The 14,182-nt window shown below is 36.5% G+C and overlaps 1 protein-coding gene across 1 annotated transcript in view; it reads left to right on the plus strand.

Annotated features, from left to right (window-relative positions):
• Positions 1 to 287: 287 nt before the first annotated feature.
• Positions 288 to 14,182, plus strand: part of LOC140137251 (ATP-binding cassette sub-family C member 4-like) — a 108,571-nt gene continuing 94,676 nt past the window's right edge. The window contains 9 exon segments of the mRNA XM_072158898.1: positions 288 to 333; positions 3,312 to 3,378; positions 3,650 to 3,763; positions 6,238 to 6,247; positions 6,249 to 6,344; positions 8,288 to 8,509; positions 11,051 to 11,140; positions 11,942 to 12,105; positions 13,215 to 13,340. Coding sequence (XP_072014999.1) covers positions 288 to 333; positions 3,312 to 3,378; positions 3,650 to 3,763; positions 6,238 to 6,247; positions 6,249 to 6,344; positions 8,288 to 8,509; positions 11,051 to 11,140; positions 11,942 to 12,105; positions 13,215 to 13,340 — 935 coding nt within the window.

A 14,182-nucleotide genomic window follows, 5' to 3' on the forward strand; every position in this document is an offset into this window, starting at 1 on the left:
TTAGATGGGCATAAGCAACCAAATTATATAAATATTAATAATGTTTCATTCAGGATTTAGGTGGACCTACAGTGGCATGCGCAAAGGGGGGGGGCAGGGGGGCATGTGCCCTCCCCAATTTTGTTGGTCATTCGGGGGAAAACGTTAAAACTGCGCCTTACACACCTAAATCAGACTCCATTCTGGGGAACTGAACAACCTGCCCCCCCCCCCACTTTCAATGTGCTGCGCACACCACTGTGGACCTAATTGTTAAAGTTGACTAAGATGTTGGCCTTGGTGGCAGTATGAGATTGGATGGATGGTTTCTACTCTCTTGTCCCAAAGGCAAAAGTAAGACCAGTCAAATTCATAGCACAGCTGAGTCATCAATTGATTTGCTGTTGATTCTTGGAAATTATTTCAATTTTAATTCTGAACACACTACAGGTAACTCTTAGGGGCTGTGCAATAATTACAAGTTACCTGGGTGGGCAAAAAGAGCAGGGAAGCAACTTTTGCCTGGGCAAAGGTGGGGAGGGGCAAGTAATTCTTGGCAGGTCATGGGAGGGGGCAAGGTTTTTTGGCATGCCAAGGGGAGGAACAAGCATTTTTGGCAGGCAATTAAAAAATTGCCAACCCTGGGGACAGATATTGCACAGCCCCTTGATGTATGAGGGTTTTATAACAAAGAAAGAATTATAAGCGGTCAAGTGTAAACAACTTGGGCATGTAATGTGTTTAGATAGGCCCTCCCAGATTGGCCTACTCCTAAATGCCCAAGTCTATAGAACAATTGTGTAAATCACATTTCCAGTGTCAAATTTTGACATGAACAAACTATAATGAAATCTGGCACAGTGGCATTACATATGTTGCTATAAATAAACAAAGGAGCTAGCCAGGCAAACTTGAGCCAGAAAGATAAATACTTAGTCCTACTGTGTGGAACCTTATATTTATATTTTTCACCACCTATACCTGTATCCCCGGCCTGTATCTAATGAAAAACATATCCAGTTGAACCAAAATAAGCTACCGTAGTGAATGTGTGAGTGGGCAGGCCCATGTTGGAAATATCAGTGGTTCCCTTCTGTGGTGGGCAGTGTTCAGTGCTGATATTGAAGTGCATAGTAGGTTACCATGGTTACATGATGGAAAAAATGGTCCTACCAGTTGGACAGATAGATAAGGTGTCTTGTGGGGGAGTCCCAGGCAGCCTACCCAGATGTATAGAGTGTGTGCCAAGATAGTGCATGCATTGCATACATGAACTTTATACCAGGATATGAACTTTGCTGGGATGACTAGTGCTATATACACAGAAAGCAGGATACACTCACATGTGCATCACGGCTAAGTTTATTATGGATTATTTTAACAATTGACCTGAATGAGGAAGTTTTTATAACAATTTGCTGAGTTGAATGTATAGTTGCCTACATTCATAAGTTTTATGTTGAAGTGCAACCACCAGACAAAACTGGTCTTATCTTCATTTGAGTTGACAAGTAGCTAGGTAAGCTTTATCATAGGTAAGTATACTATCAGTCTATTTTACTTCATACATATTAATTATTGTTTGTTTATTTGTTTTGTTTACCTAGGTTGATCCGAAAGGGACACATGCTTTGCCATGCCATAGAAAATCCATGTCCTAGCCTATGCAAAGTGTATAAGCTAGACTATAGTTATAAGCCTATGAAAAGGATGCTGGCTCATTCTTTATAGGCCCAAGGTGATCTCAAACCATGCTATGGTCATAGCATGGTTTTGAGATCACTGCGGGCCTATAATTTTAACCATGACCCGAATAAAGCAGTCAATATTTGTTTTATATACCTCATTGATATAGATTTTTGTCATCTGATTGGTTAAAAGGCCTATATCGGTTATTGTTCATACTCCCCTTTACCAAGAAAGATTTTTGGTTTTGAACCGATCACATCACCACAACTGGCAGGCAGCGCATCTGTGCCGTGTGCGTAACACGAACACGCCATCGCGCGCGTTGAGTTTGATCGGGATGCACACCGATGAAATGAAAATGACTATTCCCGGGGAATAGTCTTTTCAGTTTTTACGTAATTCTAAAACAGGAGGGCATAGCTTATTCAATGACTGCACTTTTAACCAATCAGATGACAGGAATCTATGAGGTATATAACAATTAGAATATCCCTAGGAGATATTTGTATTTCTAGCTGGATATCATGCTATATTACTGAGTAGCATTGCCAAAACTTTTTCATGGAGGAAAATGGAGACATGGGAAAGGCAACATTCAGGGGCAGGGGGAGGGCAAATGGGCTAATATTAAGTAAAAGTCTTAAATTTCATATTTGTCCATTAACCCTAACGGCCTAAGTGCTTTTTGGCGATGGGAAGCGAACGAAGGACAGAATAAAGAGATAAATCAAAGAAAGAAGTTGTTTGCTCTGAGTGGGATTCGAACCGGAGACCCCTTGCATGCCAAGCACTGGGTCGACGACACTTTGCCACGGGTGTTGGGCTTCACTGGCCAATGAAACCGTGCCAGGGCGCTTGCGTCATCACACCACGTGGGATGCACGCACGAACAGCGCATATGTCAAGTAGTATTTTGTTTGTAGTACCTGGTACAGTTAGGGTTAAGTGTCTTTTTTTCTACTGCTCTGTTTATTTAATATATTGTTGTAGTTTAATGTGCCTTGATGATCAGGGGTGCAATATATATGTAAAAAGGTTTGTCGTAAGGTCATTTGCAAAAACAAAAAAAGGGCTGGACAAAAAAAGACCCTACTTGAAAGGTCTACTTGCCCTTAGAATGCTGGTTTTTTTTTTGCCTAAGCACTTTAATTTTTCTATCTGTATTTTCTAGATTGAAAACTTCTATTTTGTTTTGTAGACCCCTTTTATTTTTTTCTGATGTATAAAAAATACATGAGAACATAGAGCCTGAAAAAAGAAGAGAAAAAGAAAGAAATGTGCTACAATGCAAGCAAAAGTTATGTATGCATGCAGCTAACATCTGACAACTGTTCTTTCAATTTAAGCTTAATGCTCTGCGTGCTAGCCGTGCGCTTCAATGGAAAAAGTTTTGAAATATTTTCTCAAAATATAAAGAGCTATCTTAAGAACTACTGAATCAATACTAGGCTTGTTTGTACTCATTTTAATGCATTTTTCATGCTGATTCCAAATATGGTCATGAAAATTTACATTTCTGAAATTTTTGAATTTATAATTTTTAAACTTGTCATTTGCAGGTTTGATACAAAGAGTCAGTCATATATTTTGTTCATCAGTAGTAGTTGTTGACTCCAGCAAGATGGCAGGTACTTCTTCATGAGGGGGATCTAGTCAACAGAAACATAACCCATATACCACAGCCAATCCAGTATCAAAACTCTTCTTCTCGTAAGTGACATCAACCATCACTTTGTAGATATTTTGTAATAAATCTTTTCATCACTTGGCCTATAAGTATAATGAATATAAATTATAATCTGCACATTATAGACACTTTTCAATAAATTGCTGAACATGAAATAAATTGTATTTACAAGAAGAATTTGTCAATGGCTAGCTCAAATGATGTGTTATAAACTTTGGTTAACCTCAAGTTCATGTCGCATATTTCACTGGTAGCAGTTTTGAATTGTGCAAAATGACATTTGTTCAATTCTAGGTGGTGTACACCATTCTTCAGCAAAGTTTACAAGACCAAGAAACTACCTGCAGCAGATTTGTATGGAATTCTACCCAAAGACTCATCGGAATATTGCGGAGATCAAATTGAAAAGTAAGATATTTTAAAGGAAGATTTCGTGATCCTAGCATCCTCTTTTTATGACATTTTTCACTAGATATCCATTAAAAAAGCTTATTCCCAAAATTTCAGTTGATTTTGCGTTTGCGAGTTATGCATGATTATTTGTATTACACTGCTCCATAGGCCACTGTTTTAATATTTGGTTGATAAACATTATGTAGCCGCTGTTTTCCAGTGGCATAAAAATCTCAACTTTTTTTGAGAAAAGTGGGGGATGAGGCTGTGGATCACGAAATGCCCTTTTAAAATGAAGAACATGAAATATTAGTTTCAACCTAGTGGTGCAAAGGCTATATTCCAGTTGAAATCAATACACCCTTATGGAAGACATGACCTTAATCTCCCACACAGGGGTTGTTAAAAAGGAGTTACCTGAATGGGTGACTCCATTTGGAGACAATGTCTTCCATAGAGGGTGTATGGATTTTTGTCAGGGGCACTCTACACACCCCACTCCCTGGCTACACTACTAGTGTATATGGGCCTGTTGGAGATACTACTACATTTTGCTGTTCTGTGGCTTGATTGGGGTTAGAAATGGAAGTAAGTCTTTGTTAATATCACTGGAAAGACAAATTTTGTACCAAAATCTTATTTTGCCAAAACTAGAGATGAGATGGTGTCGCACTGACCCATCAATATAAGAAGTAAGAACAACTATTTTAAGGAGGAGCTGGGTTTACAAACAGGGCACTTTGAATAATATTTGCTATTCCCCCGCCCTATTTACACCCAAAGACCCTCAATTTGTTTAAAAATAGTCCTCTTTCTAGATCCTGGACTTGGTGAAGTGGGAATAGTATGTTATACCTTGCATTTTCATATGAGCTTGGTAGGCTGGTTCCTGGTCCATATCTACCATTACAGGATTCTCTCCAGGAGTCTTTTTTTAATTCCTGGTCTCTTTGCATAATGTAGTATTTCTTTTATGAAATTATGTGGGAGGGGTGGAGTATTTATTATAGGGGGCATTTATTATGAATCGTTTGCAGAAGCTCCAAAACAAATGTGCCCGGCTGATTTACCAACAACCAAAATCTTCGCATATCACCCCCTTGCTCACTGACTTGCACTGGCTCCGTATTGAAGACCGCATCAAGTTCAAACTTCTCCTGTGTGTGTATAAGTCACTAAATGGACTCTGTCCCCAGTACATGAAAGACTGTCTGGTGGTGAAAAAACCTCGTCTTGGGTTAGTAACCACCCGTTCTTGTCACAACATGAACCTTGAGGTCCCTAAGACACATAAATGTGCTGGCGACAGGGTCTTCTCAGTGGCTGGCCCCAGAGCTTGGAATAATCTCCCAAATCACATTCGCAATTCTCCAACAGTTGAAACCTTCAAATCTGCTCTCAAAACTCATCTGTTTCAGATTTCCTATGTTTAGTTTTTCTTGTTTTTGCTTCTTTGTTTTTATTTTTATTGCGCTTTGAATCCAGCGGTAAAGGCGCTATATAAGTGTTGGTTAATGTAAAAAATGTAATGTAATATTACAGACAATAAAATGTGACGTGTCATGTCAAAAGGAGACACTTTTGGGGCAGGTTATCAATTTTGAGGTTTTTACATATCTTAAATATAGAGATATTTTGCTCCACAATGTCGTTTTCCCCAATGAAATCCGACACTCCTAAGTGAAGATATTAAGTTCGTAAGTTATGGTATTACAAACTTGGAAATTGAGATATCTGCCTTTAAAAATATTATTGACAATGTTAAGAGTAGGAATTATTTTGAAAAATGTCTCAAAAAATACAAGATGCCAGTTATATTCCGGTCTGAAACTCTCAGACAATATTTTAAACATTAATAACATCACAAATTCGCAACAAACCCAAATTGTGAAAAAATCAACCCCCGACAGATTTTTGGCTATTTCTCCATTTACGCATGATCAAAACTAATTATAAACTTCAACTTCCATCCAGTTCGTTGCCAAATAGTAGAATTTTTATTTGGAGAACTATTGAAGTAAATCATATTTTCGCATAAAAATGCACTTACAAATGCACTTTCAAAGTAACGAATAGTCCCTATTACTTCAAAACCGACTGCAGATGTTCTTTACATCGGCCGCCAGTTTGAATGCAAAAGTGAGAGGCGAATTTCACCCAATACGGTTAAGCTTAAATAGCGATTTGTTTTAAGTAAAAATTTGCCTCTAATAACTGCCCCTGTTTAAAAATTGCACATCTCAGGACAATTATCACAGATAGACAGACAGACAGACAGATAGACAGTATCACAGTATAATGTCAAAGCTGTAAGGAGTCATCCCAAAAGGGATCATATCACATGGAAATGCAAAATGAAATTTGCAATGGACACTAAAAAGTATTGGAAAATTGTCGGCAAGAAAAAATATCTAATGGACAACCGGGCTATTTTTGTTATTAGTTACTGGACAAACAAAATGTATTTATATTTCTTTGCTTGTCTTCAGAGAATGGACGAAAAGAGCTAGAGAAGAAGAAGCCAAGTCTTTCCATGGCTGTCATGAGAGTGTATGGATTGTACTATGCATTCTTAGGGATATTTGCAACTACAGAGGTAAGCTTGAATTAATGTGTAGGAGATGTAAACCATAATGTATGATTTCTGTCCAATTTTAATTTTGTTATTCTTTACCCAAAATGCTGAAATAATATTAGTAATAACTGCTAGGAAGGGTATCTGTCCATTTTAATACACTCTATTGAGTATACTAAATCCAGGGAGGTAAATAACATGTTAACTGGGTGGGCAAATGCCCACCCAGTAAATTATTTTGCCCACCCAGTAAATTCAACTTGCCCATTGCCCAAAAGTGCCCACCCAGTAAATTATTTTGCCCACAAAAAACTGGGCACCATATAATAATTATCATAAAACTAGTACCAACGTGCATCTCTTGAATTCAACATTTTGAAAGTGATGTTGAATACTATGAAAGTGATGCATCTTTTCTTAACATCTGCCAATTTATTCATTTACCATGTTTACAACTTCGGAGTAGGAATAATTATCACACAGTACAAAATGGTATATAGGAAGCCAAAAATTAATATTATTTTGAGCAATTTCCACACAAAACCTGATTCTTATATGAGCAAATCAATTTGGATAATTATTCTTGAATAAGGCATGATTTTTTTATTATTTGAAACTTAATCCAGATATACATTGCTCATTTCAAGTCTTTGAGCATGCACAAATAGGTAATAGTATTATGAAAATGATTTCCTGCTATCAATCTAAACTTTAAATGTTGAAAGAAAACATGTTACTTGACATTATCATTACTTTTTACACTTTTCGACTGTAATTATACACGGGTCTTTCTTGTTGTGTGCATCATTGGGGCCTATTTATTTAATTACAAAATAAACATTTTATTTATAGTTGGGAAATAGGTCATATAATTGCCAAATTCTTTTGTTATGTAATTTTTTTGTTCATTACTTTTTACACTTTTCGATTGTGATTCTACATTGGTCTTAATTATTTTGTGCAAACATTGGGGCCTATAAAAATTATCAGAATTTGCAAAATCAACATTTTAATTCTAGTTGGGAAATAGGTCAATATAATTCAGAGTTGTCCATATATTGCCAAATTCTAGTAAATTCATTTACCGGCTTGGGTTGAAAATACCAGGGAATACCAAAATATACCGCAAAGAGGCCACTTTGGGCCACTCAAAAACCCTGAAACTTGGTCAAAAATTGCCTGTAATAATGTGTTAATTTGGACTGAAGATAATTAAAAGTGCTGACATTTTGACTTAATAAAAGAAGGAAGGAATTCAGGCATGAGAAGGAAAAGTGGCATCTCTGATACTGGAAAATACTCTTGTTAACATTAAAATCCCTAGTAAATACGTCCTGGTCAAATACTGGTTTGGCAGTAATGTTTTATAAATTTTAGAAATATAGTTTTGTTCATGTTTTCATCACATTTTCATAATTTCTTATCAAATTATTTCAATACATTTTAGAAAATGCCACTCGTCCAAAACAGGTAGGCCTATAATTAAATTTATATTTCTTTAATCTGGGAGTGATGTGTGTATAATTATGTGACAAGCAGTAAAGTCAAAACATTTTTTCAAAGTAATATCAAATAAAAACATTACCCTCCATCTAACTTTACTTCTTTTCCCCTAATGGTGAGTGATAATTAGTGTAAGACTTTTAAATGTCCAAAGTGAAATATATAAATACGATGTACAATTTTTCTGTTGCAACATGAATATGCTAATATCTATATAGATGCATTTAGGGGGAGGGTTAAGTCCACTTTTTACATCAAAGCCAACTTCCACGCAAAACCATCGTAAACCAGATCTACATTTCTGAAAATCTAAACGCCTGGATGCCGTTAATTAATCGCTGCCCACCCAGTAAATTATTTTCCCTGATTTGAGGGCAAAAATAAATTAAATTGCCCACCCAGTAAATTATCCTTATTTACCTCCCTGACTAAATCTATATTGATTTCTCCTTGTTCTGCAGGAAGCAATTCGTGTTGCACAACCAATCATTCTTGGATATCTGATAGACTACTTCTCACCAGTACCCGCTAAGCCTACAGAAGAGTGGGAAGCCTACTGCTATGCAGCAGGTGTCAGTCTTCTAGCCCTTCTATTAGCCTTGGTACATGGACCATATTTCTTTGCTATACAGCGTCTAGGGATGGAAGCTAGAGTGGGATTGTGTACAGTGGTGTACAGAAAGGTAGGCAGGGCAATCGGGTTTTGATTGAGCAAACTTCAATCAAAACCAAAATTGTCATTGGCGTAATAAGCCCTGGGTTTTGTTGGAAAGGGTTTCATTGTCCTGTAGATCAATAAAAGGTGGTGCCATGCGTGTTGTGACATCAGTCCGACACCTGTTGTGCATTCATGCCCTGTGTCGAGTCGCGTGCCAGTAGCCAATCATAGGCAGCGGTTCTGGGGCGTGGCTGTTTTCACAGAAATTGTTGCGGGAAAATTCATAAGCTGTTTCGATACCATCCGAAGAGGTCAGGAAAATTTTAAAACCCACCCACCACTCCCTTTATAAAAAATATGATATTAAATGGCATTGTTTCTTTTGCTTTTTACCATTTTGTCCAATATATGAATCAAAATGGAGATACATTGCTGCATTTGAGCAAGTCATTGGGAATGTTTTCACATACTTAATATTTAATGTCAATGGGGTTGTCCTAATTCCGGAAATGAGTAATGATTAGGTCCAAGCCAAATATGCTGTTTGGGATTTGAAGTGGGTCGTCTCACTTCAGGACCATAAATGGCATCAGATGATATAGCTGTCTGATTGCGTAAAAAGGGTATCAGATGATATTGCTGTCTGATACATATATGATTTCAATGATTGATATATATTGCTTTTAAAGAATAAGCCAGATGATATAGCTGTCTGAGGCGCTAATGAATTTGAATTTATATCTATTTAAAATATCAGATGATATAGCTGTCTGATTGCGTAAAAAGGGTATCAGATGATATTGCTGTCTGATACATATATGATTTCAATGATTGATATATATTGCTTTTAAAGAATAAGCCACATGATATAGCTGTCTGAGGCGCTAATGAATTTGAATTTATATCTATTTAAAATATCAGATGATATAGCTGTCTGAAGTGATATGCGATATTAAATTAAGTATGAAGAACACAGTTGACACTTGATCAACTGTGTAAATGAAAGGAAATAAAAGATTCGGATGGTAAAGATCCAGCTCCGGCAATAGTTGTGTTTGGTCTACTTATTGCGTCCATAGGACAATTGTGTGATATATTAGATACAAATGATACAATTTGTTTATTTTTCTGCAAAGTATAGTTCATTGTATAGTCCATTTGATGTTCATGTGTGTTACATGCACGATCAAAGGCAGTGTATCTGCAGGGAGCAGTCAGCAGTTACTTTGCACCTCATCGCATGCTACAGATGTGCTGCCCTTTGGTCATATGGACGCTACTATCTCAAGGAAATCAAATGGACTATAGTCATCTTCATTGTCATTGTCATCATTGTCATATATGTCTTTCAACAACTCTTCCTATGCCCTTGTACAGGAGCCAATCATTGTTAATCCGTGATTAATCCACACTTTTATTGTAGTGTATATGTGAACACGAGCGAGACTATGCGTTAAAATTCATCATGCCTTGGACCTGTGTGCGTATTCAAGCTTTACAAGATGAATTCGGTATTTTTCAGGTAGTGGCTAAACATTGCAGTTTTATTCTGCAGCTTTTTTGCTGATATCAACAGAGAAATCATCAAAGGTTTTGTAAGGCTCAGTGGCAATGATTAACTGACATTCCTCATGAAATAATCATGTGAATTATATGATCTTTAGCTTCTTTTCATTGTTGTTGAAGGGATTCAATCATGTTTCATCGTTGTTCATCACAGTTTAACAACTTGTGTCTGGCGTGTCTGTGTGGTATACTTCGCTCGGGCATCTAAAAATTCCCTCGCGAAGTAAACCATCCAGACGACGCGGCCGCATCATTGTTAAACGGTGATGAACAACGGTGAAATATGATTGAATCACTAAGTGTATCATCAGTCACTATGCCAGCTGCTATGTGGCCCCATCATCCCCCTCGGCCTTCATCTAAATACCGCTATTAGTCGTCTAGTCGACAAAAAAAAAGACCCGTTTTATGGATGGACAAACTTTTCAAGTAGGGGTGGTCAGTCTGGATTTTTTTTATAATTTTTACATTTTTTTTTTGAGATTAAAATTACCATAAAATATCACCACAAACTTGAAATCTGGCAAAAATTTGATGATTATTTTTGCAAACATATTTTGAAAAATGCTCTAAATTTTTTCAAAAAAATGTCAGTCAAAATAAATAAATCAGTGAAATAGGCTAGGAGTTGGCTCATAATTTTAATATTGTATGTTATTTTTGATAATTGGTTATGAAAAAGATTAGAAAATGTGTTTTCTAAAAATTAGAATGCTTAACTTGAAAATAGTCGTTGTACTATTCTTGGGCTTGATTGCCACATCAAAAATGCATGTTTTTGGCCCTTATTCCAAAAAATTACTAAATATCAAAATTTGACTTTCATTGCCAGTCAGAACTAACTAACATATTAGGATGTAATTATTTTCATTTGGCAAAGCAGGATAATCTTTTTATAATCCCACAAAATTAGTGCTGTATTTTCTGGAATATTGAGTAGTATGCTTACAATCACCATTGTCTATAATGTAATATTTTGTATTATTTGTTGTATTTTTAGATGTTAAAACTGAGCAATACAGCTTTGAGAGAAACTTCAGGAGGACAAATCAACAATTTTATGACAAACGATGTCAATAGATTTGATAGAGTAAGTCAATCTTCTGACCATCTACCGTATTTAGTCAAATAGTCCCCCCCCTCAAATAAACGCCCCACCACTTTTTTCAACCAAGATGTTTCAAAAATTCCGATATTTCCATGCAATCTTGTGTAGTAAGCTTACCAAGTTGCTCACATGGTCGGGAATAGCAGCAATAATGGGTGAAAATCTGCATCGGAATCCCGGAAGTGAACCAAAAGTCAGTGTTTCTAGTCCATAGTTCGTCATTTTAGCGTGACTTTTAAGCTTACCTAATGATTTTAACAGGAATTGTCGTGCTAAAAATGACCTCTAATAAATGCCCCCCCCCCCCCTTGGGAAAATGTAACGCCTCCGGGGGCGTTTATTTGACGAAATACGGTATACACAAGATTAGTTTGCAGAGGGTGCAGAATTGCCAAAATGTAGATTTTTTCCACCCACAAAATCACTTGTATGTAAAAAGTATACCTAAATATTGACATTTTGGACACATTGGGCATTTATTTTACCCTGTTTGTACTCTGAAAAGTGGCCTCTTCTTTGAGGAACTTGTTTGGGGGGGGGGGCAGTTGCACCCCACACACATCCCCCTCATGTGTATAGTGTGTGTGATTTTAAGTAGGGTTATTGTTCAGAATAAGTTTTTTTTCCTACATTTAAAAACCTAATTTGATTACACAGCGCATCATTCTTGTTTGTCATAAAAAATAACAGAGATCCTAGGCTCACTGATGACAAGACATAAACATCTAAAATATTTTGATCTTGTTACAATTATTGACAGTTATTTTATTGTCAACTTTTCAGATCTTTATATATCTACACTACCTATGGCTTGGTCCTGTTGAAGTAGTCATCATAGGATTCCTACTGTATCGTGAAATCAAGTGGGCATTTATACCAGGCTATTTTGTCTTGTTTCTTCTCATGCCAATACAAGCATTTCTTGGTAGACTCTTTGGCACCTTGAGGTATGTATATCAAGTTCATTGGAAGTACAGTCCGACTTCTTTTATCCATGAAAAATAATGAAAATAATACTGACATATGGCATTTGAGTTTTTTGCAAGATAGATAAATCATTACTTACTACAGTGTTTAATATGAAAATGGGTAGTTTTGTATGGAAAAGTTTGTATTTTCTAGACTAAACCAATCATAAATGATTAAAAACAAGTAGTAGAATTGTTTAGCTGTAAGGCCATGAGTCTTTTAGATGCTAAACAGAGTCAAAATCCAATTTACAGCCTTTACAGAAGCAGACTATGCACTAAAAATATCAATCCCATAGAGTTTGTGTGTACCACATCCCCCACCTCCGCCACCCTGCCCATACTGAATTCTATGAAGCACAGTGTCAGTATTAAAAAGGCTAACAGAATTCTTTTTACAGGGTTGAAAGTGCATTTCATTTAGCAATAAAATGAGACCACAAGCATGACAATAACTTCTTGCTTGGCAGAGATATCACCATTTAATTTGAGTCGAATTTGGGAAAATGTAACATCGCCACCTTTTTGGAGTGGCGAGTTCAAGACGCACGACCGTATAGCAGTGCACACAACCCAGCCTCCCACACACACATTCTTTCTTGTAAATACCTGTAAACGAGAACCTACAACTTTTTCCTATCTAACCAAAGACCTTGCAGACCCAAAGATAGGCTCCAAACCATGGACTCTCTTGATTCTGTACTATTAAACCATTACCTGACTTTACACTGGCAAACAAGACATGGTTTTATATGCATTTAACATTGTTGTAGAGGGAAAGCGTAAAAAAAACACTTTACAGGTTGTCGATGACCACTACGGGCCCACATCATTCCATAAACCATTTAACAACAACACGCAACCGCAACCTCTCGCACCATAGTCAAACGCCTTATAGATTGAGCTAACTTGACTGCAGAACAGTGGATGTCCTCTGTGGCTTGGTGTCCTTAGTTACTCTGCTATTATTGGGCATACATGTTCTCTTTTACAGGTCTTTAGAAATACACCCATGCATACTCCCTTCTACCTATATTCCATTCAATTATGTTAACCTACGTTGTTTTAATATTTATTCTTTTCTGTAGGAGAAAGACGGCTGTATTCACAGACAAACGAGTAGGAATAATGTCTGAAATAATTATGGCTATGAGAGTCATCAAAATGTATGCATGGGAACAGCCTTTTGAAATGGTGGTACGCCAAATCAGAAAGTAAGTTTGTTTTTATTGCTACTGTTGGTGATCCCCAGGGGTCTATCTTGGGCCTACTCTTTTTTATATAGGACAGCTGTATTCACAGCTAAGTAGGAATAATGTCTGAAATAACTTTATGGGTATGAGAGTCATTAAAATGCATGGGAACAGCCTTTTGAAGTGGTCGTACATAAGTAAGTACGCCAAATCAGAAAGTAAGTACACCGCAATTATAATTATAAATATTTTTGGAGAGTTTAAATGATGAATATCATTAAATACATATTACTTTCTGTCTTTATGAGATTCATACATGTTTTTAGAGATATGTCATGATATTAAATAACTGGAATACTCCACATAAGACAAAAAAATAGTATGTCTCAAAGATGTCATGGGCGGCGGTGCGCATACGTCTCAGAGAAATTGGCTTTTTTTTTTTCTTTACAAAAATGCTTGTAAATTTTTTAAAAAGCATTTGAAGAGTTCAGATGTAAAAAGTGATGTATATCCATATGATTGTTTAACCCCATGAGAACTACCTACTGGTTGGCCAAAATGAATATTGTGTCCAATTTTGAACCAATCAAGGAGGGTATTAATAAGATCATGTAAATGCAAGTTTAAAGCCTAGTTATAATTGGCAACTGAAATAAGCATTTCAAGTTATCAACCTATCAAAAATGCTGTTAGATGACTAGTAGTGTCCGGTGGGTTAATTGTAATGGTTAACTGTTCTTTCTTATTAACTATATTCAGTTTCCTCTTGTAGTGAGCAATTGTTCCCTATTGTGTTTATTTGTTCTTGAGCAGGATGCTTAGCCCCATTACCTACTGTATTTGAGATATAGGCAACTATA

The sequence above is a fragment of the Amphiura filiformis genome, chromosome 17 (genome assembly GCF_039555335.1).
Source record: "Amphiura filiformis chromosome 17, Afil_fr2py, whole genome shotgun sequence".
Lineage (NCBI taxonomy): Eukaryota > Metazoa > Echinodermata > Ophiuroidea > Amphilepidida > Amphiuridae > Amphiura > Amphiura filiformis.